The sequence below is a fragment of the Carcharodon carcharias genome, chromosome 21, assembly GCF_017639515.1.
Source record: "Carcharodon carcharias isolate sCarCar2 chromosome 21, sCarCar2.pri, whole genome shotgun sequence".
NCBI classification, from domain to species: domain Eukaryota; kingdom Metazoa; phylum Chordata; class Chondrichthyes; order Lamniformes; family Lamnidae; genus Carcharodon; species Carcharodon carcharias.
Window position 1 is genome coordinate 62,151,939 of NC_054487.1, and position 26,643 is coordinate 62,178,581.

Sequence of the window (26,643 nt, forward strand, 5' to 3'; positions counted from 1 at the left end):
TATAAAATCTGTAGAGACCAAGGAATAAAATGGAGAATTATATATTAAAGGCATACTGTTGATTTCAACTCCTTTGCTTAAGTTGTGCAGGTTTTACCTGTACATGGCTTTGATATTTAATTCAAGATGGCACAAACATCTAGATTTTCATGTTTTGAAAAAATCCTGACAGGCCAAAATATAGGCAGCTTTAGTAAAATAGACTTGTCTCATCTGGTTTTTAGCATTCCTACAATGGCTTGTACAGTGAAAGGACTTTCACGTGAAAGGTTTCAAAATCTTCCAGCACTTTGCGTGTGAATTGGCTGATTAGCATATGTTCAGAAGCCCATGTGTCTTTTGATTTGTAGATCCAAAAGCACAGATTAGTGCTTTTTAAAACTTAACATTGGCTAAATGCTTATTGACTGTCCACATCCTTTCTTCAACTCCTCCAAACCTTATGAAACAAATAAATTATTGTCTTGGCGTATTTAAGAGAGTGGAACCATGGTACCTTAAAACAAACCAGAATTTTAAAAGAATTAATCTGATGCTTGGTGTGCATGCATTTGGATCAGTTTAAAATATTCTGTAGAGTAACTTTTGTGTTTGAGTGCATACACAGCTGTTATTTCTCATAATATACGTATTATGTTTGTGTTATTCTTGGAAGTGGTTACAGTGCTGTGAAATCTTATTGGTATGGTATCCAGAAATATCTTTCATAGCATTCTTCTAAAGATAGATGTAATGTCATGTGAAGGGAGGGTTATTTCCATAGCAATTGCACTATCGGGGCAAATAAGATAGGAACCAGTTTTGTTAGTGTAATAACTTTAAGGATAATCACAATGTATTACATCAGGAAAGAATGGTTGTTTGCGCTAGATTTACTTGTAAGAATTCACATTGTTGTAAATATGGGTCATAACAATTTAGGAATGCCCATGGGGGAAAGAAATTGGAATGATGAGTTAGGTGCAGGTATGAATGTGTTTTCCTCTATTTTGTATAGTTACAGTTATTTAGCTACTTCTTGACAAAGATCTCACCTCCTGCCCTCAAGGGAGTAATAGAGTCATAGAATAGTAGATATAGAAGAAAACCATCTGGTCCATTGAGTCTGCATGGGCTCTTTCAAAGAGCAACCCAGTCAGTCCCATTCCTCGGCTCTTTTCCCCTTACGTCTGTAAATTTTTCTGCTTTGAGTATTTATCCAGTTCCATTTTAAAAGTAACTGCTGAATCTGTTTCCACCACCCACCAGGCAGAGCATTCCAATTTGTAACCAATCATTGCACAAAAGATCTCCCCCACGTTGCTTCTGGATCTTTTGTCAATTACTTCAAATCTATACCCTCTAGTTAATGGCCCTTCAAACATTGGAAACAGTTTCACTTTCTTTGTTCCATCCAAGCCGTTTATGATTTTAAGCACTTTTATCAAATTTCCTCTCAACTTCTTTAGTCTATCCACATAACTGTAATCCCTCATCAGCCTTTCTCATGCGTCTCTCTGTACCCTCTCCAGAACTCCAGCTGGGGCTGAACTAGTAACTTAGCAGATGCAGCAAAATTTCCTGGCTTTCGTACTATATGCCTCCATTTATAAAGCAAGGATCTCATTGGTTTTATTACCTGCTTTGTTGACCTGTCCTTTTTTTTTATTAATTCATGGGATGTGGGCATTGCTGGCTGGGCCAGCATTTATTGCCTATCCCTAGTTGCCCTTGAATTGCTGCAGTCCATGTGGTATAGGTACACCCACAGTGCTGTTAGGAAGGGAGTTCCATGATTTTGACCCAGCAACAGTGAAGGAATAGAGATATATTTCCAAGTCAGGATGGTGAGTGACTTGGAAGGGAACTTCCAGGTGCTGGTGTCCCCATCTATCTGCTACCCTTGTCCTCCTTGATGGTAGTGGTCGTGGGTTTGGAAGGTGCTGTCGAAGGAGCCTTGGTGAACTCCTGCAGTGCATCTATCTTCAAAGATCTGTGCACCAATAGCATTAGGTGTCTCTGTTCATGCACCCATTTTAAGATTGTATCATTCAGCATGCATTGTATTTGTCTTTTCCTCAACCTTTCACCCGAACACCACACCTCCTGCATTGAATGTTATCTGCTCTGTGTCTGCCCATTTCACCGAACTACATATGTTGTCTTGAAGTCTCTTAGCATCCTCCTCACTGTTTACTGAACTCCAAGTTTTGAGTCATTTGCAAGTTTTGAAATTGTGCCCTGTACCAGCAAGTCAATGTATAGGAAAAACAGCACTGAGCCCTGGGGAACACCACTGAACACCACATGCCTGCATGAAAAACAGCAGTTCACCCCAACTCTGTTTTCTAGTCCTTTGCCAATTTTGTATCCATGTTGCCAATGCCCCTTTTATCTAACAAGCTTCAGTTTTGCAAATGAGCCGATTGTGGGGTATAGTTTATCAAACACCTTTTGAAATTCCATTTACACAATATCAACTGCACTGCCTTCATCAACACTCTCTTATCAAAACAATTAATCAAGCATGATTTATTCTTAATAAGTCCATGCTGGCTCTCCTTTATTTAGTCCATGCTTGATCAACTGGCTGTTAATTTTCTCCTGGATTTTCGTTTGTAAAAACTTCCCCAGTACCCAATTGCCTAGCCTGTAACTGCCAGAATTATGCTTCGCTCCCCCTTGATTGCAATTCTCCAGTCACTGGTAGCATCCTTTTATCTAAGGATGGGTTGGAAGATTGGGGTTAGCACCTCTGCAATTTCCATCTCTCCTTGCCTCAACAGCTTTGCTTGATTGATTCCCAGCTGGCTGTTCCATTGCATTGTACATTCTCCGGCACTGCTCAAGTGGCCATTATTCATATGTGAGCATTGACGATGAGCCTCAGCATGCTGTCCAGTGGCAGAAGTCATACCTAAGAAGACAATACTGTCGTCACTTGGCATCTACGCATGTGCTCCAGCAGGGTTAACTGGATTGTGATTAGGAAGCCGAGCCAATTTTCCCCTCCCTAAACTAAGGATGGAGAAATACAAAAGCCAATTGTTACATTATTGGCACCCTTTCCATCATTTTGTGAGCATGCTTGGGATCTTCTTGACCCATTCAGTTCAACTATTCACCAGCTAAATGCATCCATATTCTTCCTTGCTACCAGATTGAAGAGGCATGTGAAGGGATACTAAAGGCAGAACAAATGGTTTTAGTGAAAGTAAAAGAAAATGCCTAAGAAGAAGTTGCATTCTGTGATTAAGTTTGATTATTTAATTAATTTTGCTATACTGAGGCATAAAAATAGGAACAAGAGTGGAACATCTGCTAATGCCAGTCGATAAGATCATTGTTGATCTTTTACTTCACCACCACTCTCCCACCCTAGCCCCCTAATCTACATTACAGAAACTAAGCACTTCAGGCAGGTTTTATAGCCGGGTTACAGGTAAATTTGGGAGATTATAAGAGTTAAAGGTCAAGGAATGTAAACAAATGGGTTAAAAAGAAATAACAGCTGTGTTAGTGTGACAGCAAACTTCTGTTGTGTGCTGTGGAGGGAATGTTCAATTTTTCTGCTTGTCTTTCTAGCTGCTTTGGTGTCAACGTCATTCTCTCCTACGTCCATGAGTGCATATAGCCTGAGTTCCCTGAATATGGGGACCCTACCTCGCAATCTGTATCCAACAAGCCCTCGAGGAACATTGATGAGAAGAAAAATGAAAAAGAAAGACTACAAGAGCTCTTGTACGTGGCCTGTTCCAGTGTAAAGTTTGCTGATAATCATAGGTGAAAATACTGTGCAGAGAAAAATATTTCGATGTTCAGTTAAAGAAGCTTCGTCTTTTATTAGTTAATTTAGTTTGATTGAATTTATTTCTTATGGGTTGTTAATTGTTCAACCAAATATCAAAAACAATTTAACATAAAATCTACACCGGGTAAGAAATAAATCTATCAAAAATAGTTGCTCTATCTTCAAAGCAACTGTACGCTGTTGATTTACTGTGCTGCTACCTGTGCATCTGGGAGAAATATCAGTAAGACAGATTTTTATTTTTTATTTTTTGGCCGTTTTGGGTTGTACTTGGAAAAGATTTACAGCCAATTGATTAAAAGCTTTACTGGATGTGAAAATAACCTCTAAAATCCCAACTGGATTGGGTTTATTAGCTTCAGTTCAATAACACAGAATGGTTTTTGAAGCATCAGAAACAGTAATCCAGTAAAAAAAAAAGGTGGGGGGGAGCTATAGAATGAATTGTAGGATGATGGAAAAGGGGATAAAAGAGTGTGGCAAGTAAATGTGATTAGAGCTCTTTGATCACTTGGAAGGTAGACTCCAACACAGACTGGGGTTGGGCTGAATGGTCTGTTTGTGTGTTGTAACTTCTATGTAGAAATTCACACTTTGAATGCAGTAGATATTGTTCCAGTAATTAACATGTTACTTTTTTGTCAGTCACATTTGTGGATGCAGCACATAATCAGACGAGCTTGTGAATATGATGACTATCTTAGAGGCACAGCGTATAAGTTATATCAGTGGAATTCTGTTCTGTTCAGTGACCTGAAAGTGATGCGTCCTCCTGTCCACCTTCCACAGTGTCTTTAGCCTCCAGTACGGTTGGTCCCGCAGGCCAGATTGTCCACACCGAGACAGCAGAAGTCGTGCTAACCAGTGACCCAATCGTAGGGTTTGGAATTCAGCTCCAGGGTGGAGTCTTTGCCACAGAGACCTTGTCTTCTCCACCACTGATTGCATACATTGAACCTGACAGCCCAGCAGAAAGGTGAGAGCCTTCCAAGTTCTCTGCTTCAATGTTTCCTGCAATCACTCTTCTCTGCTTGAAAAGATGTTCGATTTTGACATTTGCAATTAATTATAGGTCATTACTGAGCAAAGTTATTCAATTAAAGGATGTTTTTTACACTTAAATGTTCTTAATTGATGTTTTGTAAAACACCAGAACGTGTCGCTTCTATTTATTAGTATCCAGTTCAGAACTGGAAGTAACATTAATCAAAAAGAACAGGAAACAAATCAGTAGTAATATTCTTGTGTTCAGGTTCTTTTAATAGTCTTTACTATTAATGAAGAACTGGCATTTTTTTCATTTAAATCTCTGCTATCTGAAATTATAACCGTTTATCTCCACAATATTTCTGCTTTCTTAAAAATATCCTTTGTTGCATAACATCTCCAGATATTCCATCTGCAGCAATCCCCGTTGATTCAAGTAAAAATAAGATTTCTCCAGTAGTCCTGAAATAAGAAAAGGGCAGTGATGCTGTAGGGACTGTTCCCTCTGCAACTCCCCAATCCACTTCTTAGTGACCCTTAACACCCCCTCCCTTCTCTATGGCACCTTTTCTCGCAAGCAGAAGAGGTGCAACACCTGTGCTTTCATCTCCTCCCTTCTCACCATCCAAGGCCCCAGACACTCCTTCCAAGTGAAATGGTGATTTACTTGTACTTCTTTCAATTTATTATACTGTATTCCCTGCTCACAATGTGGCCTCCTCTACAATAGGGAGACCAAATGCAGACCAGGTGCCTGCTCAGTCCGCAAGCATGACCCCAAGCTTCTGGTTGCAGGTCAATGGACAATAAATGCTGGCCAAGCCAGCATCTCCTGCATCTCATGAACGAATTAAAAAAAGAGGACAAACTATTCTTTTTTCTCCCTCCATTGAATGGTTGGAGTGCTCTGCCTGATAAGGTGGTGGAAATAGGTTCAATGGAAGTTTTCAAAGGGGAATTGGATAAGTATTTGGAAGGAGAAAAAATTTACAGGAATATGGGGAAAGAGCGGGACTTTGATCAGAAAGTTCACTATCCTCAGGTATTGTCCTTTCCACATTATCTGAGATCCAGTTTTAAATGAGCTGTAATATCCTCCAGTTAGGTATGTTAAAACAGCATCATTCCATCTTGCTCCTTATTCACTGTCTCAGGCTGAACCAAATTGCACTCTTGGGTGTCCTGTTCAACCTGAGATAAGATGGGGAGCATACCAATGAAAGAAGCATAAAAGGAAACAGGACCCTGGCCCACCAAAGTGACCTTGAATATTAGTAAGTAAAGGAATGAGAAAAAAACACCTCTCCCAAACCCAAATGTAAAAGAAGTTGGTCAGAAATAATTCCACTCTGCCCAGGGGAAGAGCAATTTGCACAACGCGATGGTGATTTTGTCTGAACACTTAAAACCATTGCTTGTTGCAGAATAGGATTTAAGTCAGCTCCAATGGTAGACTGCTATATGGTTACTGCTGAAATTTGAGCGTAACATATTGCCAAAGAAGTCAACCCAGAAGTTTCATTAATGTAAAAGAAAAATACTGTGGGTGCTGGAAATCTGGAATAAGAACAAAAATGTTGGTAAACCTCAACAGATCAGGCAGCATCTGCGAAGCAAAACAGAGTTAATGTTTTAGGTTGATGACCTGTCATCAGAACTCAAGAAATTTAGAAATGTAAGAGCCAATGGAGGGAGGGGACAGAAAGAACAAAGAATAAGATCTATGATAGGGTGAAGGCCAGGGGAGATTAAATAATAAGGTCTGTGATTGGTGAAGGCCAGGGGAGATTAAATAATAAAAGATTTAATGACACAACAGCCAAAGAGAGTGGTAATGGAGATGAAGAAACAAAGGTTGTGTCCAAATGAGACGTAAATTGTTACATAAAATTGCTCTGAATGCAACATGAAGGGTAAAAATGAAACAAAACAAGATCGACACAGCAAAACAAAAAAATGCAAAGAAAAAGCACATAAAACAAGATGGAGACAGAGGTTTATGGTCTAAAGCTGTTGAACTCAGTGTTGAGTTCAGAAGTCTGTTGAGTGCCAAGTCAACCGATAAAGGCACTTACTTGACCTTGCGTTGATAAGGTGGGTGGTATTACAGAGGAGGTTGAGGTGTAGTGAGATTTGGTAGAGTAGAACTGGGTAAGCTCAATCAACATACATGTGAAAGCTAGCATATACAGGGCCGGGAAGAGAAGCCATTGTTGGAGAAGTCCTGGCTATGATCAAATAGGTAAATCTGGGACCAAGTGAGGGAAATCTCACTGAGCTGGCTGGCAGCAAACATGAATTAGAGAAAGGAAGTATTGGTGGGTCCACATCAAAAGCTACAGGAAAATCAAAGCCATTGCATCTCCATTACAGTCACAGAGGATGTCATTGTGACTTGGCCTAAAGTTGTTTCAGTGCTGTGGCAGTGGAAGAATTGTTATTGGAGAGATCCAAAAATGGACTTGCAGGAAGGATGGACACTGGAGGCAACAACATGTCCAGAGGAAAGGGATGTTGGAGATAGAGGGGTAATTTGCATGGACAGAGGGATTGAGAGTTGTATAGGGGAGGAGTTTCGAAAGTGGACGAGACAGTACTGAGGATAGTGAACTTTCTGACCAAAGTCCCACTCTTTCCCCATATTCCTGTAAATTTCTTCTCCTTTCAAATACTTATCCAATTCCCTTTTGAAAACTTCTATTGAACCTGTTTACCACTTCAGCTAGCATGGGGTCCAGGAAAGGAAGTTGGGTGGTCGGCAGTTTAGTGGGAGTGAAGTGAATAGAGTGCAAAAGCCAGCAAGTTTTTCTAAATCTCTTTGAAATGCCAGATCACCCCATCTGGAGTATTGTGTTCAATTCTGGGCACTACACTTCAGGAAGAATGTGAAGATTTTGGAGAGGCTATTGTAGAGATTTACTAGAATGGTTCAGGGGTGAGGGATTACACCTGCAAAGCTGGGCTTGTTCTCCTTGGAGCAGAAAAAGCTGAGATTTGATAGATGTATTTAAAATCATGAAGGGTTTGATAGAGAAAATAAAGAAAAAATGTTTCCAATAGCTGGAGGGTTAAGAACCAGAGGACACAAATTTGAGGTGATTGACAAAAGAACAGAAGCAACATGGGGAGGTGGTGGCATGGTGGCCATTGGACTGGTAATCCAGAGACCTAGGGAAATACTCTGGGGACCCATGTTCAAATCCCAATGTGGCAGATGGTGGAATTTGAATTCAATGAAAACCTGGTCTAATGATCATAAAACCATTGTCAATTGTCGTAAAAAAAAAACCCATCTGGTTCACAAATGTCCTTTAGGGAAGGAAATCTGCCATCCTTACCTGGTCTAGCCTACATCTGACTCCAGATCCACAGCAATGTGGTTGACTCTTAAATGCCCTCTGAACAAGGGCAATTAGGAATGGGCAATAAATGCTGGCCTAGCCAGCGACGCCTGCATCCCATGAACAAATTTTTTAAAAACTTTTTATTTGCAATGAATGGTTGGAGTGCTCTGCCTGACAAGGTGGTGGAAACAGGTTCAATGGAAGCTTTCAAAAGGGAATTGGATAAGTATTTGGAACGAGAAAAAACTTACAGGAATATGGGGAAAAAGTGGGACTAACTGGATTGCTCTTTGAACGAGCCTGCTCAGACTCGATGGGTCAAATGGCCTCCTTCTGTGCTATACTATGCTATCTGCTTTTTAGATTCCGTGGTGTGTGGTTCTCTGTGTAGAAGGATGGTTCTTTGACTCCAAAGTACAAATGTTAAACCTTACAAATGACAGATGGACTGCCATTCACCACCCTGAGACAGAAACGAAACATTTCGCTGTTCAAATGATTTCCAGAAAGACTTTGAACAGAGCAAGAAAATGAATATGGTGCAGTGTGTTATGATGAGCTGATTGTTCAGTTGTTGCTATTTAAGAATGTATAGTTTAACATAGCATATTCAATTCTATTAAAATTGGTATTGTGTGCAAAGAAAATTAAAATTCCACAGCGAACAGAGTTGTCGAACGTATTTAAGTTCAATAATTTTAAATTGTTACATAATGTGACCATTGGGCCCGAAAACAGGAGAAGCACCATGGTGCATGATTTCTCTCCCTGGCCCTAGTTCAAATCCACCATGGCAGCTGGTGGAATTTAAATTCAATAGATTTTTTAAATCTGGAATTGAAATCTAGTCTCAGTAATGGTGACCATGAAACTTCCATTGATAGTCATAAAAATCCAGCTGGTTCACTAGTGCCCTTTAGGGAAGGAAATCTGCCATACTTATCTGGCCTGGCCTACGTGTGACTCCAGACCCACAGGAATGTGATTGACTCTTAACTGCCCCCTGAAGTGGCCTAGCCATTCAGTTCAAGGGCAATTAGGGATGGGCAACAAATGCTGGCTTTGCCAGCAACACTCACATCCCATGGGAGAACAAAGAGAAAAAAGATAGGGTGGTGATACAGATTTAATAGTAGCTTTCAGAAGGGAAGCAGATAATGAGATGAACACAAACCAAGCGGTATTTTCAAGGTAACTGAAGGATTTTCACATCAGTCATAAGACACGGATGATGACATCTTGATGTCTGTAACTGCTTGGTATAAAATGCTGCCCTAAGCCCATGATTGAAAACCATATTTTTTTTCCTTCGTCAGGAACCGTAGAATAATTGTTTTTCTACACCTGCTGGAACATCAGATTGATATAAAATAATATTCATATTTCTTTCGATTTAAGTGAAACTCCTCTCCATTTGTTCTGTTAGAACAATATGTACAGATAATCTGCAGGAAAAACTGCTCTGATTACTACATGTAGCAACATTGGGAATGTGCTCATGAAGATTTCCTCTGATTGATAGATCTAATGAAATTGTAAAACAAGATTTTTCAAAATCTATGCTTTGGTAGAAATACTTATTGGAAAAAATCTTCTTGAATGCATTAAAACCAGAGCAATTCCTCTCTATTTCTTGGGTCTTGTCCATTGTCTTGTGTTACCGGTGCACTGCTGCTCAGTGTAAACCAGGCCTCTAATATTGACTGTGATGTATTGTATAATTCAGATTTATAAGTATAGATGTATGCACCTTGTTCACTAGATGTTTTCCTATCTAATTCAAATCAAATTGTGCCTGTTACAAATAGAAACAGCTTTTAATTCTTTACATTCAGGAAGTAATATTATAGGATAGAAGTTTGTTTGCATCTCTGAGCTGGCACAAAATGGACCCAAGGACCAATCCCTTTGTTGGAATACGTAGCTCGAGGCCTGACTAATATTGTGCCTTGGGCCTTATCTTATCAAGTCTGGCGAGCTGCGGATGCCTACCATGCATTGTCAGGCAGTTCCCTGCCAGATTGAAGATGGACTTGGGGCCATTGCTAAGATGGCAATGGCCCTCATGTAGGCCTTGGGTGATGTGGTCAGCATGGGCCTGAAACATTGCTGTAGAAGCAGGCAGTGCACTGTTGCTCCTCCTGGCTCCACATGAGACAATGTTTTTAGAGGTTTCTTGAAAGGCCAGTAAGGACGTGGAAAGCTACTTTGAATACGTGTAGCGTGAACTCCACTTTGTTTTTGACCAGTTTGGGAAAAGGACCCTAAAGCAAATGTTCATCCCTCCCCATCCATTAACATATTCAAAGGGCTCAGCATCTTTTTAATGCTGGTGTCAGAGATACCGTCAGCGCCCCCAAACCAATATCGTGCGGACAGGTTTAAACCCTATTTTGAACAGTATTGGTTAACCTGAAAAATAGTGCAACAAGGTTCAATTCCCACAAACCCCTCCCTCCCACCCCAGCCATAGTTAAATTTCAGCCACAAGGACAGAATGGACTTCTAAGTTTAACACTCGTCATGGTTTCAGCTGCTTTGTTGGAATTTTTTGCTTGAGATAGCAGCTTGAAAGCTGTGTTACTGCTGTTCAACAGATTTATGCCTTGTACAAAGTATAGTGCACAAGTTCATTAATAGAAAGTAACAGGTGGCAAGGATTGTTACCAGCGTTCAAACGTCACTCACTTTAAGTTCTGTTCTTCTGCTTCCTGAAGTGCATGTGACAGATGGTGTTTTTGTCCATGTCTGGCAGGTGTGGAATGCTGCAGGTTGGAGACAGAATTCTGACGATCAATGGAATCCTTACTGAAGAAAGCACCCTGGAGGAAACTAACCAGCTCCTTCGCGATTGTGCCACCACCAGCAAAGTCACCCTCGAAGTAGAGTTCGATGTTGCAGGTAAACCTGGGGAGCAGGCATTGTTTGCTTTTAGGCAGTATTTAGTAGGACATCGTCTTCTACCTGAGAAAAATATACCAAATATCAAAGCAGATAGTATTAAATATGCAGAAATAAATTATTACAAAAAAATACTTTCATCTGAAGTAATTTTGGTATTAAACTGGTTTGTTCCATACCTGCATTATTGATGATGTGCGCTGCGCTGTATCGTGACAGGAAGTCGGCAACACATGAAAGACATTAGTCATCTAAGAAATTCAGACTCGGAGCTGTGATCATATTGAATAATGCAATTTGCTGTGCTCTCGTTTAGCAGCAAAGTTGAAAATAAGAATGTGACTCTGTATGCTTGGTTTTCTGTCCAATCTGTGTCATAGAGCTGTGGAACATTGCAGCACAGAAACAGGCTATATAACCTATTCTGCACCAATTTTTTTTTCTGTCAATGTCTTAACTACATCAAAATACCCCTTGGGAACTGACATCTTCTGATTTTTTTTCTAGAAATTTCGGATATGATATTGCACATAACCTTAGCAATTTATACGCAATAAAGGCAAAAATGGACAAAAATGATACTGCAACTTTTGAAATAAAATCAAAACTGAACACACATAATATAATCAATTCTGTTAAACAAATGAAAGAGATGTAACATACGTGGGAGTGCATTTCAAGCACTACAAATTCAATTCCATCAAAATTGATCATAGAATGTTTTTATGCTTTCAGTGTACAAGTTTTTAATGTGTTTTATATAACACTCTGCTGCTGTGACTTAATCTAAGACGTTTGTCCAATTGGCTTAAAATTTTCTGTTAACATAGTGGGTAGATGAATGTGATATAGATATATTACAGGTTTATCATAATAGATTGCTTCTCCCAGCTAAAAGCAACAATCTGAATTTGTTCATCACCTTGTAGTGAAATACTCCAAGGTGTTTCAGAGAGGAGGTAAGGAAACAAGCACTGAACCGGAAAGAGAAATTATAGGATGGGTGACCAGAGATTTTGTTGGAGGGAGAGGTTTTAAAAGGTGGAGGGCTTGGGACAAGAGTTCCACAGGCTAGGATTGAAACAGCTGAAGACTGTGCCACAAGTGGTAGGGGAAAAGAGGGAAGATAAATAGAACTCCAGAATAAATTAGAAGAATAAAACATTCATGAGGTGTCATAGGGTTTGAGGAGCTTGCAGAGATATGCTGCAGCAAAGTCTTGGAGGGATTTTAAATTTATTGAGTGAGGGAATGGGTGAGCATAACTTGATGTGGGACATGACCCATGGAGTTTTGGACAAGTTGGAGTTTATGGAGGGAGGAGGATAGGAAACCATTAAGGAAGGCACTGGAGTGGTGGATTCAGGAAGTGGTGAATTCAGAAAGTGGCAAAGGAAGAAGGGGTTTATTGGAGGTGCTCTGAGGTAATTTCCGAGAGAGACAGTAATGGTGTTGGCGACAGATAGGAGATTGGCATTAAGGCTCTACTCTGTCGAACAGGAAGCCAAAGTTGCAAATGATCTGGTTCAGCCTGAGAAAAGACAAATATATATTGTGCTCCTTTGGATGAAACAGACAGAACGTGCCAGTTTGTCTGGTTTTAGTTGCACACACTTCATAGGTCAGGTTATTTTTTAACACTTGAACTTTCATATATCCCTTGTACAGAATCAGTTGTACCAAGCAGTGGCACATTTCATGTGAAGCTACCAAAGAGGAGCGGTGTGGAGCTCGGCATCACCATCAGCTGTGAGTACAATGCAATTCATTACAATTTACACTCTACTGCTTATACACTAGAATCATTCATAAACCATTTATGAGGCATGCAATCCTGATGCTGTTGCACTGTACAAAATGATATCTGCAGCCAAACAGCATTTTAAACATGTCACCTGTCACAGTTAAATGAAAGCTGGTCTCATGTAGGATTGGCAGTCAGGCTGCTACATCTGGCCTCTATGACCCTGGGGTTAGGACTGCTGCTTCTGAGCACTGTGACGTGAGTCCTGCTGGAAAACGTGGGTATACCGATATTGGTTGAAATGGGTGCCAGCTGAGCTATGATGCCCCCGCCATTAAACAGCTTGCTAACATTTACTGGGGAAAGATCCCTTCTGCACCATGTGCAGCAGAAATGTAAATGTATTTTTGAAAAACATTTTATGATATTGCCACGCATAGGACAACGAGAAAATCATCCCTACTGTCTAGATTCACGTAGGGAGGCTGCGATCTCTTAGAATGTGCATGCATCTAACCCCTAATGTGCTTCTTCATCTTTTCTGTCTCTTGTTTGGGTGGGGGTCAAATTGCTTTTTTTCTAACTGTTTTCACTGATTTTCATTTCTTCGTGATGGTTCGCTGAGTGATGGGACCTTTAATTATCACTACTACACAAACAGAGTAATTGAAACTATCATTGTTAGCTGGAAAATGCGCTGCTAACTTTGAATTAGCTTTCACTGCAGTAAAGAAAACTGCAATAAAATACAGACAATAAAACTGGTGAATGAATGTTTACATATCCAACATTTACGTAAGATATTTGTATTCATGACAATTTTATTTAAATGAATTCAGAAAAGCGTAACTTTTCAAGTTTGACTCCTGACTCCCAAAGCCCATCCACCATCTACAAGATACAAGTCAGAGTGTGATGGAATGCTCTCCATTGCCGGATAAGTGCAGCTCTGACAACACTCAAGAAGTTCCACACCATCCAGGACAAAGCTGCCTGCTTGATTGGCATCCTATCCACAAACATTCACTCCCTCCACCACCAATGCACACTAGCAGTAGTATGTACCATCTACAAGATGCACTGCAGGAATTTATCAAGGCTCCTTAGACAGCACCTTCCAAACCCATGGCCACTACCATGTAGAAAGACAAGAGCAGTAGATGCAAGGGAACACCAGCACCTGGAACTTGCCCTCCAAGCCACAAGCCTTCCCAACTTGGAATTATATCGCCATCCTTCACTGTCATTGGGTCAAAATCCTGGCACTCCCTCCCTAACAGCACTGTAAGTACCTACACCACATGGTCTACAGCAGTTCAAGATGGCAGCTCGCCACCACCTTCTCAAGGGCAATTAGGGATGGGCAATAAATGCTGGCCTATCCTGCAATGCCTAAATCCCATGAATAAATTTTTAAAAAGTGCTCACTACTTATTCAAAAACAGGCATGTCTCTGTAAAATCACCTATTCCCAATGATCATTTTATAAATATTTAGGATGACATTTCTATTTATTGCCATCAGCATCACCAGGAGTGAGAGGAGATTCAGTTCCTTATGGTGGGCCTGGTTACACAGGATTTGCTGCTGTTATTTATGCAATTTTTATATATGGCACTTCTGTAAGTTGGCTATCAGGATAGCAACATTCATGCTGCTGAGTCAACATCTACATTGCTTAGACTGAATACCTTGTCGAATCATAGAATGGTTGCAGCACAAAAGGAGGCTATTCAGCCCATCATGTCTGTGCCAACCCTCTGCAAGAGCAATTCACTCAGTGCCATTCCCTGCCTTTCCCTGCCTTTTCCCTGTAGCCTTGCGAATTTTTCTTTTCAGGTAATCATCCAATTCTCTTTTGAAATCCATGATTGAAACTGCCTCCACCACACTTCAGGCAGTACATTCTAAATCCTAACCACTCACTGCGTGAAAAAGCTTTTCCTCATGTCGCCATTGCTTCTTTTGGCAATCACCTTATGTCTGTGTCCTCAAGCTCTTGATCCTTCTGCCAGTGGGAACAGTTTCTCCCAATCTACTTTGTCCAGACCCTTCCTGATTTTGAACACCTCGATCAAAAGTCCTCTCAGGACAACAGCCCAGCTTCTCCAATCTATTTATGTAACTGAAATTCCCCAACTCTGGAACCATCCTTGTGATTTTTTTTCAGTAACAACTTCACATCCTTCCTAAACCATAGGACCCAGATTTGGAAGCAATACTGTGAGTCCTCACTTAAAGTTGTGGTTGCATTCCTGAAAATCACAATTTTGAGTGAAGCATTGGTTCCTATTGTTCTGTAGGATCTTCCTCATCAGAAAAAAAAATAAATATTAAAACATCATGCCCTCTTAAGTTGAAATATTTTACATTAATAAATTCCTACATTGGTAAATGAAATCATTTTTAAAATAAAATAAGTTTAAAAATATAAAAGAAAAATGTAACCACCAACTTACGGTACCTCCTGCTTGCCCGCGGATCCTGCATCAAAAACATCCCACTCCCTGATCTTCCTGGTCATTGCAGATCCTCCCCTTCCCCAACACTCCACGTTTTGGCCTCGCCCCCTCCCTGTCCTCTGAGTTGTGGTCTTTCCCCCCCCCCCCCAACCTCAGAGATGCTGCCTGTCCACTTCCCTGCCTCCGACTTGCAGCCTCTCCCCTCCCTGACCTTTGGTTATAGCCTATCTACACCAACTCCACCCCACTCCCGCTGAGCCTCCTACTCCCTGACTCCCCTTCTCGATGAACCTCCCACTCCATGTCTCACCCCTCTTGCTGAACCTCCCGCTCCCTGAGCCTCCTCCTCAGAGAATCTCCCACTCTGACTCGCCCTCTTGCTGAACTTCCCACTCCCTGCCTGCCCTTCACGCCAAACCTCACACTTCCTAACTCCCCTTCATGCTGAACCTCTCACTCTGACTCACCCCCTTACTGAGCCACCCACTATCTGACTCCCCTTTTTGTTGAACTTCCCACTCCCTGACTCACCCTGTCATCGAACCTCCCACTCCCTGACTCATCCTCATGCCACTTCCCTCTCCCGGACCTGCATTCCTTTGGAGATCCGATCTGAAGCCCCAGCTTTGATGTGGCAGTGTGAGCCTGATAGTGCAGAAGTGCCGAGTTGGGACTGCTACAATCCATGGCCTGAATTTTTCAGGTGGCCTGCGGGAATGGGCGGGGACGGTCATGGAGCCGATTGCCACCATTTTACGAAGGCGGGCCAATTGAGTCCCGCCCAACATAAGATATGAACGGTAGCACGCTACCTCTTCAGGCATGGGGGAGGAGGGAGAGTCGGGGCCAGCACGCGAAAGAGCGCTTCAATCTCCCTGAGGCACGAAGCTGCCTCAGGAAGATGGAAGGGCTTTTGAAGTTATTAAATAAAAGGTTTAAAAATTTATTTAAACTTTTCCCGTCATGTGACTGTGTCATGTGATATGGGACAGGTTTTTATATTTATGATAAAATTTTTATTTATTAAAAGCTTTAGGAAACCTCATCCCACTCGTGGGTAAGGTTTCCTAAAAAGCGTGAAGGCCACTTGGCCTTTTCACCTGCCCGCCGACCTTAACCGGGACAGGCAACGTTTATAATAACCTTAATTAGTTCCAAACACCAGTTCCAAGCAAAGCATTGCAACTCAGCGCTTTGACGTCGGGACGCACGCCTGATGCCATCATGTGTCAGGTCCGCAGCTGCACGCCAACTGGAAACTCCTGCCCCATGTTTTTCTTAATGCTCCCACTTGCCGCTTTCCTGAACCCTTACTCTGAGTGAGGGCTCTGGAGAAGAGCTGTGAGGCAGGAGCATTTTTTCTTTTTAAATGGATTTTAGTGGCCCCAGTTTGGCACTTCCACACCAGTGGGACTCTCATTTCCACAATAATGGATCCCTGGCTTCAGATCGAATCTGGATCTTCAACTGGAATGCAGGTTGAGGAGGGGGAGGCAGTGAGAGGGTGAGCCAGAGAGTGGGAGGTTTGGCAAGAGGATGGGTCAGGGAGGGGAGAGGCCACAACTCTCAAGGTCGTGGAGTGGGGAGAGGCTGCAAATCAGAAGTTGGGGAGTGGGGAGAGGCCGCAATTCAGAAGTTGGGGAGTGGGGAGAGGCTGCAATTCGGAAGTTGGGGAATGGGGAGAGGCTGCAATTCGGAACTTGGGGAATGGGGAGAGGCTGCAATTCGGAAGGTGGGGAGAGGCTGCAATTCGGAACTTGGGGAATGGGGAGAGGCTGTAATTCGGAAGCTGGGGAGCAGGGAGAGGCTGCAACTCGGAACTTGGGGAGTGGGGAGAGGCTGCAATTTGGAACTTGGGGAGTGGGGAGAGGCTGCAATTCGGAAGTTGGGGAATGGGGAGAGGCTGCAATTCGGAAGCTGGGGAGCAGGGAGAGGCTGCAACTCGGAACTTGGGGAGTGGGGAGAGGCTGCAATTTGGAACTTGGGGAGTGGGGAGAGGCTGCAATTCGGAAGTTGGGGAATGGGGAGAGGCCGCAATTCGGAAGTTGGGGAGTGGGGAGAGGCTGCAATTCGGAAGCTGGGGAGCAGGGAGAGGCTGCAATTTGGAACTTGGGGAGTGGGGAGAGGCTGCAATTTGGAACTTGGGGAGTGGGGAGAGGCTGCAATTCGGAAGCTGGGGAGCAGGGAGAGGCTGCAACTCGGAACTTGGGGAGTGGGGAGAGGCTGCAATTTGGAACTTGGGGAGTGGGGAGAGGCTGCAATTCGGAAGTTGGGGAGCGGGGAGAGGCTGCAATTCGGAAGTTGGGGAGTGGGGAGAGGCTGCAATTCGGAAGTTGGGGAGTGGGGAGAGGCTGTAATTCGGAAGTTGGGGAGTGGGGAGAGGCTGCAATTCGGAAGTTGGGGAGTGGGGAGAGGCTGCAATTCGGAAGTTGGGGAGTGGGGAGAGGCTGCAATTCGGAAGTTGGGGAGTGGGGAGAGGCTGCAATTCGGAAGTTGGGGAGTGGGGAGATGCTGCAATTCGGAAGTTGGGGAATGGGGAGAGGCTGTATTTCAGAAGTTGGGGAGTGGGGAGAGGCTGCAACTCGGAAGTTGGGGAGTGGGGAGAGGCTGTATTTCAGAAGTTGGGGAGTGGGGAGAGGCTGCAACTCGGAAGTTGGGGAGTGGGGAGATGCTGTATTTCAGAAGTTGGGGAGTGGGGAGAGGCTGCAACTCGGAAGTTGGGGAGTGGGGAGAGGCTGCAACTCGGAAGTTGGGGAACGGGGAGAGGCTGTAATTCGGAAGTTGGGGAGTGGGGAGATGCTGCAATTCGGAAGTTGGGGAATGGGGAGAGGCTGTATTTCAGAAGTTGGGGAGTGGGGAGAGGCTGCAACTCGGAAGTTGGGGAGTGGGGAGAGGCTGCAATTCGGAAGTTGGGGAGTGGGGAGAGGCTGCAATTCGGAAGTTGGGGAATGGGGAGAGGCTGTATTTCAGAAGTTGGGGAGTGGGGAGAGGCTGCAACTCGGAAGTTGGGGAGTGGGGAGAGGCTGTATTTCAGAAGTTGGGGAGTGGGGAGAGGCTGCAACTCGGAAGTTGGGGAGTGGGGAGATGCTGTATTTCAGAAGTTGGGGAGTGGGGAGAGGCTGCAACTCGGAAGTTGGGGAGTGGGGAGAGGCTGCAACTCGGAAGTTGGGGAACGGGGAGAGGCTGCAATTCGGAAGTTGGGGAGTGGGGAGATGCTGTATTTCAGAAGTTGGGGAGTGGGGAGAGGCTGCAACTCGGAAGTTGGGGAACGGGGAGAGGCTGCAATTCGGAAGTTGGGGAGTGGGGAGAGGCTGCAACTCGGAAGTTGGGGAGTGGGGAGAGGCTGTATTTCAGAAGTTAGGGAGCGGGGAGAAGCCACTCCAAAATGGCGCCAATTGGGTCACGCAGGAAATGACGTTAAAATGAATCCTGCGACTCTCAACTAGATTACAAGCCCTGTTAACTTAGCGATGTTAGAGCGCAACAACATTAAACAAGGGCTTACCGTACTCCATTTGATGCTCAACCAGTGTTTCATGCAGGTTTATCATAACAGCCTAGCAGCAGAGTTGTACAGTCACTTTTTCCTGAGTCTAGGATTCTGCTGTTTCAATAAGGGTGTTAACAATGTAAACATCTGAAGATGCTACATGAATATTTTTCTTTTATGAACTGTTATGGAAGCATCAATTGTAAAAATGACTGAGCCTAAAGAAGAGAAGTAAGAGAACTTTGGCTCATTTGAAGCTTTGGAACTAAACAAAGACTAGAAAGTGATTGAAGCAGCAAGATCCCAAGAATTGTTAACTGAATGAGGGCAAACATAATAAGTAGTATGTTCACACAACCATAAAGGAATGAACATGAGTCTAAGAATTTTATGTTAACTCTCTCTTATTACATCAGTGAGTCCACATGAATCAACACAGTTGGCTAAATTAATGTTTTTCTCTTTGGGGAGCATCTGATTAAATGACATAAATGAAAGAGCCTGACAAATTCTTAGAATTGAATTGTAACTCTTTCGAGTACAAACACATTTCCATCTGTTCCAGATGAAGTTGCATTGTTTCATAGTTTGCCATTGTGAGATTTGAACTCTTGATACTCTTTCGAGTACAAACCTGTTTCCATCTGTTTCAGATGAAGTTACATGTTTCACAGTTTGCCATTGTGAGATTTGAACTCTTGATCGTAGGGTTACAAACCCAGTACCATAACCACTTGGCTATTTAGGCCAAGCTCTAGAATTGAATTGTAACTGTTTCGAGTACAAACACGTTTCCATCTGTTCCTATTCAGATGAAGTTACATTGTTTCATAGTTTGCCATTGTGAGATTTGAACTCTTGATACTCTTTCGAGTACAAACCTGTTTCCATCTGTTTCAGATGAAGTCACATTGTTCCATAGTTTGCCATTGTGAGATTTGAACTCTTGATACTCTTTTGAGTAAACCTGTTTCCATCTGTTTCAGATGAAGTTACATTGTTTCATAGTTTGCCATTGTGAGATTTGAACTCTTGATCTTGGGGTTACAAACCCAGTACCATAACCACTTGGCTATTTAGGCCAAGCATCAATATTTGTTCAATGTCTCTTCCATTTCATTGTTTTGCCATTGTGAGATTTGAACTCTTGATCTTGGGGTTACAAACCCATTACCATAACCACTTGGCTATTTAGGCCAAGCCAAAACTATTTTTGTGACTAAGAGAGGAACATTAGACTCCCTTTAGGAAGGAACCTTAGCCACAGGATACAGCGAGAGTTGAACTCACGACCCCTGGTTTATAAGACCAGTGCTCTGACCACTGAGATATGGAGCCAGTTGTCACCATGCTGTAACTCTTTTGATCTGTTTCAGATGAAGTTAGATTGTTCCATAGCTTGCCATTGTGAGATTTGAACTCTTGATCTTGGGGTTGCAAACCCAGTACCATAACCACTTGGCTATTTAGGCCAAGCTTAAAATAATGTTCCTGCACGGTTTTGAACCGGGGACCTTTTGCATATAAGGTGAATGTGATAACCACTACACTATAGAAACTTAAAATTGGGATAAAGCCATTGTGAGATTTGAACTCTTGATCTTGGGGTTACAAACCCAGCACCATAACCACTTGGCTATTTAGGCCAAGCTAGAATTGAATTGTATTTGGACAGGACAATATGCACTCATATATGCCACTTTGAAGAATGTTAATATGCTACAGCTGTAGAAGTTGGAAAGAAATACTAAACTAGTACAAATTGTGGAGTGAGCACAAACATATCGCAGTCAGTAACAGATGGACTTTGATCAAGCTGTTGTACTTTGATAGCGATAGGAGAAAATTAAATTATCCTAAAGCCACTGAAATGTATAAAACATTTGTTAAAACATGTAAAATTGCCCACTGCTACATTGAGCTCATCAACTATTCCCAAGTGATTAATCATTAACATATGCTATGTTATTGGTACACTGTATAAATCTCCTAGTCCCTCAATCTTGTTCCACATGTCTTTGTGGAATTCCTGATGTTTGCTCACATTGACCATGCCCCTGATTTTGCTGTGGTTATGACATGTAATTGTCAATGTCCATTGTCAATACTCCACAGAAACTGACAGCAAATGTGGGAGTTTGGACACACTCAAAATAACCCTGAAATCTAGACATTGTTGTCAGTGAGCATAACCTTCTCCATAGAATGTGTTTCTAAAAGTTGTAACAAATTGCATTCACCCTTACAATCCTGATTTGGTGAGAACTACGCTGTCAAAACCCTTGGAAAAATTGTTGAATGATGCTTAACTGGATTTTAACAACAGACTAACTTCATAATTATTGTTAAGCACCCTCACCAGCCCTGAAAAGCTAATTTATACTTGTGGGATGTTAGATTTCGCCACAATGATAAAATATTCTGCATAAAACATTTTTTTAAAATCTGTATATCTTTCTTTTAGCTTCTGCCTTAATACTGTCATAATCAGTTATTTCACTACCTGAAGATTTAAATTAAAAGGAAGGGATTTTTAGTGTTTTTTTTTAAGTAGTTGGTTTCCTGTGTATGAATGGTTCAGTTTGATCATTGCCTACTTGTTTGCTGACATCACTGCTGCTGTATGCCAAGACATCCCTTTGACTCGGTGCAAGATTTAAACTTCCTTCGGAAAAAGGAAAATTCCCACCGCAAGAGATTGCAAGATCTTTGTAGGCAGATTTCTTTGAGGTCAGAGGCGAGTGCACTTGCTTCACTACTGACTGCCAAAATCCAGACCCGTTTTTCTAAACTGCTATTGGAGAATAACCGTGTTAAAGTAATATAATGGATCAGGGATGCTTGTCTAGTTCCCTAACTTCCTTTTCAAGTATATTTAGTACTGATTATCATAATGTAGCTCAGCAAAACTCATTCAGTAGTGCAATTCATGGCTCATTAATTAAGCAGTTTGATTTTTAATGACTCACCAAGTTAATAACTTGCCAAGAACAAATTAATGTGGCTTATAGAGAGCACCTGCTCTTCACAAGCCAATATATGTCAAACATCTTGCTGTAGAGTGAATCTGAAAAGGCATCAACTTCAAGCTGCATATCAATTTCAAGCTGCATAGGCAAGATAGGATATAGGGGGCCTGACTGCACTTTGAATGAAATCTTGAATTCACCCTTTATCCATATTTAAGATCTTGCTATAAAGAGGGAATAGCTGAGAACCCCCTCTGACATTCCTTCCCCCCACACCCCTCACTGACATTGGAAAGAATTTGAACCATAATTTTTAATATGGTCTTAAATCTTGCTTGCATATTCGCTGGTCATTTTCAAGTTGATTTGAGCCTTTGAGGAGTTCAGAAGTATTTTTGCTCTAAAGTGGAAAGTCTATACTAAGTGATAGATAGGTGAGACTGAGTTATAGAGTGTCACTTCTGTGTTTAGAAACCACAAATGGTTAGCAAATTTCAGCTGGTTTATGAATGTCATCTGTAGCTGGAGGTAATGTTGGTATGTGTTGTTTAAAAATGCACTCCAGAGTTCCTTAGCCTCTGAAATATGTAAGAATATGTTCATCTTTTTGGTGGGGAGTTGTGGCAGAAGTATTTCCCTTCCCAACCATCACCACCTTTCCCTCTCTGCTTCCTGCCCCACTTACCCTTCCCATTTGCCACTTTGACCATTTTTCTTAATGTTTCAAATAAATGCAGATATGTAATGAAGAGGAAAAAGACATCAAGCTAAAAGACAAGTTGATCAAAGGTGTGGTCAATAAGATGTATTTTCAGAATGATCTTAAATGGGGAGGGAGGCAAAGTGGTTTAGGGAAAGAATTCCAGAGCATGGAGCATAAGCCACTGGTGGTACATTTACCAGTGGTGAAGGGCAGATAGCAATGCACAGTAGGCAGGCAGAAAAACAGAGAATTGTGAGGGAGGGAATTTGTCTCACGGAATGAATTTACTGAAAAGGAGGAGAATGTGCTTCAGTGAGAATGGAGAAGAAATGGAGAATGAGAATTTCAAATGTGAAGTATTGTGAAGAGCACAAGCTAATGTAGGTCACTGGTGATAGGGGTGATGAGCGAGAGGGACTTGGGGTAGGAAAGGATATGTGCAACAGAGTGTTGAATGAACTGAAATTTACAGAGTGGAGGCCAGCTAGGAGCTCATTAGGGTTAAAGTGTCTGAAGGTAACAAAGAATCACCTTGAAATCCAGTACATGCAGATTTGTTTCTGTTTTCTGTAACTAGTTTGTACAGACTATTTGGTACAAAAGGATGAAACTTTTAGCCAGAAATTAATGTTGGATTTTTAAAGGCTAGGTTATGTTTGATTAAATTTTTTGAAGAGGTGACTGAAATATGGACAGGAGAGTGTCTGTGAACATTACTTATATGGACTTCCAGAAGGCATTTGATAAAGCTCCTCATAAGAGACTTTTAAATAAAGTTGAAGCTCAGGCAAGTGAAGGCAAATTATTGACCTGGTTAGGAAATTGGCTGAGCAGCAGGAGACAGAGTAGAAATAATGGACAGGTACTCTAATTGGTAGGCTATAACCAGTGGGGTGCCACAGGGATCTATGTTGGGGCCTCAATTACTCATCATATTCATTGACAACTTGGATAATGCTACACATCAAAATCTGCTGATGACACAAAGATAGTTGGCATAGTATATAGTGTAGATGGAAGCATAAAATTACAGACATATTATGGGAGTAAATGAACGAGTGAACAAAACTGTGGCAAATGGATTCAATATAAGCAAATATAAGGTCATCCGCATGGACCTGAAAAAGATAGAAGTTTACTTTCTAAATTCTAAAGCTAGAAACAGTGGGGGTCCAAAATGACATAGAAATGCAGGTACATAGACCATTCAAATGTCATGAACAGCTACAGAAAATAATAAAAGCTAATGGAATGCTGACGTTTTTATTTAGGTGCTGAGCATACAAGGGGGATAGCTGGTTAAATCACACCTCGAGTACTGTGAGCAGTCATGGGCACTACATCTTAGGAAGGATATATTGGCCTTGGAGGGAGTGCTGCCTAGAGTTACCACAATCAAACCTGGACTCTTAAAGGTTAGGTTATGATGAGAGATTGAACAAATTCCCTGAATTTGGAAGGTTAAAGGGTGATTTGATCAAAGCTTTCACAATATTAAGGGATGCAGATAGGGTAGATTGAGACAAAGTATTTCCAATAGTTGGAAAGCCGAAAACTAGTGGGTGTAGTCTAAAAATTAGAGCCAGATCTTTCAGAAGTGAGATTAGGAAATACTTTTATACACAAAATCAGGTAGAAGTTTGGGACTCTCTTCTGCAAATGGCAATTGATGCTAGCTTGCTTGTTAATTTTGAATCTGAGATTGATTTTTTTTTGTTACTTAAAGCTATATATGTATATGAGGTAATAAGTTCACTCAAAGATCAGCCATGATCTCATTAAACGGCAAAACAGGCTCGCATGACTGGCCTCTTTCCGTTCTTTGTCTTGTGCCTCATTCAAAGGTAAACTTTCTTGTGCTCAGTTATTTTTGAGTCATATGAAGCCTACGTAATTTACCTGATGGTATGAAACAGGGTCTACTGCATCAAGGTACAGCAGCATGCTCCAGTAGAAACAAGTTTTATGATGCAAGTTTAATACAACTTGTACAAATAAGCCTCCTTTGATTTACCAATAGCTGCCTTTTCCATTCTTCCAGAAATACAGATTGTCAGCTTTATGGGTACGGTTGTATCTTGGTTATGTTACTGGATGAGTGAGCCAGAGACCTGAGTTCAAATCCCATCATGGCAGCTGGGGAGTGTAAATTGACTGAATTAAATAAATCTAGCAGAAAAAAAAGTACCATATTGAATAAATACTCATCTAGTTAATTAATGCCCTTTAGGGATGGAAATCTGCAATCCTTTCCCAGTTTGGGCTATAAATGACTCCACACCTGCAATGCTGTGGGTGACTCTTAACTACCCTTTGGAATGGCCCAGTAAAGCCGCTCACTTGTATTCAAAAAGGTGACTAACCATCACCTTCTCAAGGACAATTAGGAATGGACATTAAATGTTGTCCAACAGCACAAACGTCTTGTGAGGGAATTAAAAAGTAAATTAGAATTTGTTTCTGACATCTGCATGTGAGGATACAGCACTGGCAACACCGGGGCCCCTTAAACCAACTGAGTATTGGACTTACTTTATTCACAAAGTTGATATTGATGAGGCCTGCTGTGTACATTCTTGGCCTTACTTCCCACTTTCCCACCTACATATTTGAAGCTAAAACACCATATTTGAAAGCCCTTTGAACTTCTTTAAAATATTCAGGGTCACAGTTTGCTCTCCTTCATGTGAATTCTGTTCCCATATGGAGAAACACAATTGCAGCAAGAGAGCTGAATTTCTACAGCTTGGTAGTTAGGGGTATGGGAAGTTATGAGAGACCTCCACATTACTGATTCTAATTCATTTTTCAAAAGAAGTATAATATTAGCACATCACCAAACACAATGACATTCATTTGGACTGATTAACACACCTCTAAAATAGCCAGTGTTTTCCATAAATATTAAGTGTATTTCAATTACATGTCCCAGTGCAGATAAAGCACACACGCTGTTACAGTTCATACATTAATGATGATAAACCTCAGGTGAAAGTTAATATAGCATTTTGAAAGCTGACTTTTTTTATTCATTTACAGAATAACATCTGACAGAAACCATTAAAACATATTTATTATTTAATAAGTGAGCATGTTGGTCCTACATAGGTTAACAAATTTTATAAAATTGGATCCAAAACATGTAGAATGATGGATGCCAGCGCTGTTAAATGTCTAATTTGGATTACTTTAGATGCTGTGAGACTGGAAGAGTGAACATTGATCAGTTTACAAATGTCACCTTAAACCCTGAGATTACAGCCTGGAGATTTTTATTGGTATAAAACAAGATGTCAGAAACAATTGAATAAGTCTGAAGAGCATGACTGATATCTGTGTAGACTTTGAGGGTGCTGTGCACTGTTGCATCTGAGCCATAGTTGGGCTAATTGTGCTTGTGATTCGTGAATAATTGATGTTTAAATAGTTGGCACACTAAAGCCTCAATTTTAACCCAACCCATGTGGTGTGAACGTGAAGCAGGAGTAGGTAAAAAGGTAGATGAGTTTGCACCACGTTACCTCCCCACATCATTTTAGCTGCCAGGACTTTCCGGGGCCAAAGTAAACTGAGAAAGTTGTGGCTTGATGATGTCATTGGTGCCGCATCTCAATTATAACTCCTAGGATTAGGAGGCATGCACAGCACCAAACCTGCCATCAAAGACTGACAGGAATCATCATTGGGCCAATTTATGACTTATGAATGGATCACTTGTCAAGGCATATGCATGCTGATTGAATGCAGAGTTTCCTTGAGCTCCTGTTGGAATCAGGTGTTCTCAGATTCTACTGGCTATTTGATAGCCCTGCAGCTTAATTGGTCATGTCCACCACTGCTGTGTTTGGATAATTCTATCATGCATGGTAAACATTTCCTTCATGGCAGGACTGAGCAGGATAAGCTACTAATCTTTGGGATGATTCAGTACAGAAATATGGACTGTGAGAAAAGAGGACATCCAAAGATTAGCAAATTGTGAATTGTGGTTCTGGGGAAGGATAGAGGGGTCAGCTGGAGAGAACACAAGCAATGAAGAAGTTCTCAGAATGGCGGAGGAGGAAAGGTCATTGGGGAATATCATCAAGATAAGGCAACAAGGTTTGATTTGCCATATTCTAAGGCATTAGAACTTGCTGAAGGAGGTGGTTGAAAGAAGATTAGAGGGCTGTGGATCAAGAGGAGAAAGAGAATGATGATAATGGACAACAGGTCAGAGGCTAGGAATCCTGTGGTGAGTAACTCACCTTCTG

The 26,643-nt window shown here is 41.7% G+C and overlaps 1 protein-coding gene across 1 annotated transcript in view; it reads left to right on the forward strand.

Moving 5' to 3' along the window:
- The window catches only part of grip1 (glutamate receptor interacting protein 1), a 111,116-nt gene that overhangs the window by 43,282 nt on the left and 41,191 nt on the right, over positions 1–26,643 (forward strand). Inside the window, exons 11-14 of the mRNA XM_041215951.1 lie at positions 3,565–3,720; positions 4,580–4,766; positions 10,877–11,022; positions 12,691–12,771. Of these exons, the coding sequence (XP_041071885.1) occupies positions 3,565–3,720; positions 4,580–4,766; positions 10,877–11,022; positions 12,691–12,771 (570 nt within the window). The remainder of the gene's footprint in view (positions 1–3,564; positions 3,721–4,579; positions 4,767–10,876; positions 11,023–12,690; positions 12,772–26,643) is intronic.